At 39.1% G+C, this 3,315-nt stretch overlaps 1 protein-coding gene across 1 annotated transcript in view; it reads right to left on the bottom strand.

The window, feature by feature from the left end:
- Window positions 1–3,077: 3,077 nt before the first annotated feature.
- LOC101855058 (multiple epidermal growth factor-like domains protein 10) overlaps window positions 3,078–3,315 on the bottom strand; it is a 6,429-nt gene continuing 6,191 nt past the window's right edge. The window contains exon 3 of the mRNA XM_005109708.2: window positions 3,078–3,311. Within this exon, the coding sequence (XP_005109765.1) occupies window positions 3,078–3,311 (234 nt within the window). The remainder of the gene's footprint in view (window positions 3,312–3,315) is intronic.

The following is a 3,315-nucleotide window of genomic DNA, read 5'->3' as shown; positions in this document are numbered from 1 at the left end:
TAAAATTGCAGTCTCCGATGACTCTTGGGTTTAGGAAGTCACCAAACTTTGGAGGCCACAATTTCCCCTCTAGGTCTAAGTACTCTAAGTACTCTAACACCTGGCGACACCCATGTCCTCCAATCTCAGAATTCCTTTTTGTTGTTGTTGTTGTTGTTTTTGTTGTTGTTATTGTTGTTGTTATTGTTGTTGTTGTTGTTATCATTATTACTGTTGCTGTTATTGTTATCTTATTGATGTTGTTGCTGTTACTGTTATTATTATTTTTTATTTTTTTATAAAATTATTATTATTATTATTATTATTATTATTATTATTATTATTATTATTATTATTATTGTTGTTATAATAAATGTTTGTTCTTGATTCATTGCCATAGGAGCTCTGTGGGACTTACAGTGTGGTAAGAAAGAGCTGCCGCTCTGAGGTACGCCGTAAAACTTTCTACTTTCCTGAAGGGCTGCGGGAGGTACAGGTTTACAAACTTTGCCATTTTGACAGCAGAATGTGTTTCCCTCTTCTATCCATCTTATGGCGTTGCAATGTTCACAGACGACACTGAATTCACCAGTCATGTGTCTGTAATCTTCGGTCAACTTCAGTTTCACTAAAAGACTGTGCGTTGCACGCTAGGGCCAACGTTGGTCCATTCTTTCTTGGCCTGGCACGCTCAAGATCTTCCTCCAGATTCTGGCTATTAGAACGTAATTCTGATTGATGGTCTCCTTTCTCCGTTTCCTCTCGTTTTCACCTCTGTTTCGTGGGATTAAACAAACTCTACGTTTAGGGGGCATCTCACTACATTATTAACTAATATTTCATGGGCATCTTTACTCCGAACAGATCTTGATCTAGATTGACATCTTCTTGCTAACCACTCTAAATCAGTCTTGAACTCTGTGCTCCGAATATTTTCATCTAGGATATAGAGATCTAGATCTAAAGTCTTTCTCTATTTAAAAAAACAACAACTACGCATCAAATACACGCCAAATTTTGAAAACGTTAATAGCCTACAGCGAAAAAGTCAGTACAGTGAAGTTTGACCTGCCTGAAGTACCCATTGACCCTGTAAAACACACATCCAGACAGAGTTGGATATCGAGATTCTAGATCTGGAAACAGTAGAAGCAGCTTTGTAAACACGAAGAATAATTCTTTGGCACACACACGACAAAGCACAAACCGTACTTTTGCTCTTGCTAACTACTCCAAATCAGTCTTGAATTCTGTGCTCCAAATTATACATCTAGGATATAGAGAGACCTAGAATCTAGACCTAGACTCTTGCTTTAAAAAAAAAGAAGAAAAAACCCCCACACCAAATACGCGCCATAATTTTGAAAACTTCAATAAAACGAAGAAAACCTTTTGCGGATCTGAACGGACTGTACGTGTTGAGGACATGACTATACCAAATGTGAGGCAGCGTGGTGGAATCAGGCTCTCGTCAATTTTTGGGCATGTAGAGTTATTGGTATCATCTTAAAGCTTGTTCATTTGGCTTTATTTGGATGGGGAAAAATCCATTAATCTTGGATACAAGTTGAGGTATGTGCGAATGAAGGAGGTGGGGTCACCTGTTTTCAGGGTAAAATTAGTAAGAAAATGGCCGCTAAAGATGAGTTATTTCCTTATATTAATAGTCTGTGGTAACTGAAAATTTACATTTTTTGTGCCTTTAATCAACGTTTTTCAAAAGAATCCACACAGAAATTAGTTCTTTAATGGGCATGAAAGGTGTTGAGTAAAAAAACAAAATTTTGATAAAATATAAACCTGCAGAAAAATGCCAGTTTCTTTACTTTGACTATTTTGACGAGAGCCTGATTCCACCACGCTGCCTCACAAATGTATCGAGAAAAAGTCAATACAATTAAATTGGGCCAGAAGTATTCATCGACACTGTGAAGCACTCATCCAAACAGAGTTGGATATCAAGATTCTAGTTGTGGAAATAGGCTAGTATAGAAGCAGCTGACTCTCACACACGACGAAGCACGAACCGAAACGGAAGTAGTCCCCAGTAAAATATGAAATGGCTAATGGCGGAATGAAAACATCAGAGAGCTTCGATTTACAGAAAAAAAACCCATCAAACCTGAAAAATGAAAAGGTAGTTTCCGAACTTTGAAAATCTGCCCACGTAACCCTTTGTGACAGTTCTTAACTGAATCATAGTTTCGTAGATTTTATGGGCACCTGTGTAAAAAATGTATACTGACCTCCCAAGCGGGCTTAGCTCCATTATATAAGAGTAGCTGGGCCTGCTTGCGATGAAAGGAATGATCGGTGCATTAACATCAACTGAAAGTCAGTGGCCTACTTTCTTTACACTCTACTGAAATGGGGCAATAAATCTTGAGAGATGCAAAAAATTAGAAGGTCTAGATCTATGCTCTCAAATCCAAATGCGCCTCTCGAAATATCACTTCCGGCACTTCCGCTGTGGAGGACAGCTACGCAGATTTGTTTCGTTTCTCAGTGGAACGACCACAAAGGCCAAAGAAGGACGGGAACTTTTTGTCGAATATATTTTTCTAAATTCAGGAAATGAATAAATCAAAACGTGGGGCTCCGTCATGGGGACCTATCTATCTTTTTGCAGATACTTGCCAACTTTCAACTCTGCAGCTGTCGTAGTTTGGGAAAAGTGACACATGTGTTTCCAAGTTTCCAAATTATATAATAGATGTTTAGATTGATTCTCTATTCCGCTTCCGTGGCTGTACACTCCAGTGTCGCCAGAATTTCAAAAGTGTGGACAGTGCGCACGGCTAGTGAATGCAAACCTCACTTGCTTACTATGGCGTCTTAGAGGATGTACTTTCCCTAGATTAGATCTAAACGAAACTAATGAAAGACTGAAAATTAAACAGCAGTGACTTCAGGTTCCTCAATAGAACTGTGCACCCTTTAAATTATTCTGAACCACCATTAATTTGGTAAAATTCGAACGTTAGCGGTTCCGAAGTTTTAGGTGGCCAAAGTGACGAACTTTCACAAATATAATATGTATAGATAGAGATAGAGATTATAATACAAGTGTATATATCTTGTTATTTCCTCGACAGTATCTATCTCATGTTGTTGTGGATCAAACTGTGTGGATTGACTCTTTGCCGCGGGGCAAATGTGAAATGTTTGAGAGTTGAGAAGTTCTCCGAGTCATGATGAACTTGGTGAGTGGAGCCGCTGAACTTGTGGCTCGTGGTAAATGTGTCTGGTGAGTGGAGCCGCTGAACTTGTGGCTCGTGGTAAATGTGTCTGGTGAGTGGAGCCGCTGAACTTGTGGCTCGTGGTAAATGTGTCTGG

The sequence above is a fragment of the Aplysia californica genome, unplaced genomic scaffold (genome assembly GCF_000002075.1).
Source record: "Aplysia californica isolate F4 #8 unplaced genomic scaffold, AplCal3.0 scaffold00807, whole genome shotgun sequence".
NCBI classification, from domain to species: domain Eukaryota; kingdom Metazoa; phylum Mollusca; class Gastropoda; order Aplysiida; family Aplysiidae; genus Aplysia; species Aplysia californica.
This window is presented reverse-complemented; position numbering and strand designations above follow the sequence as displayed.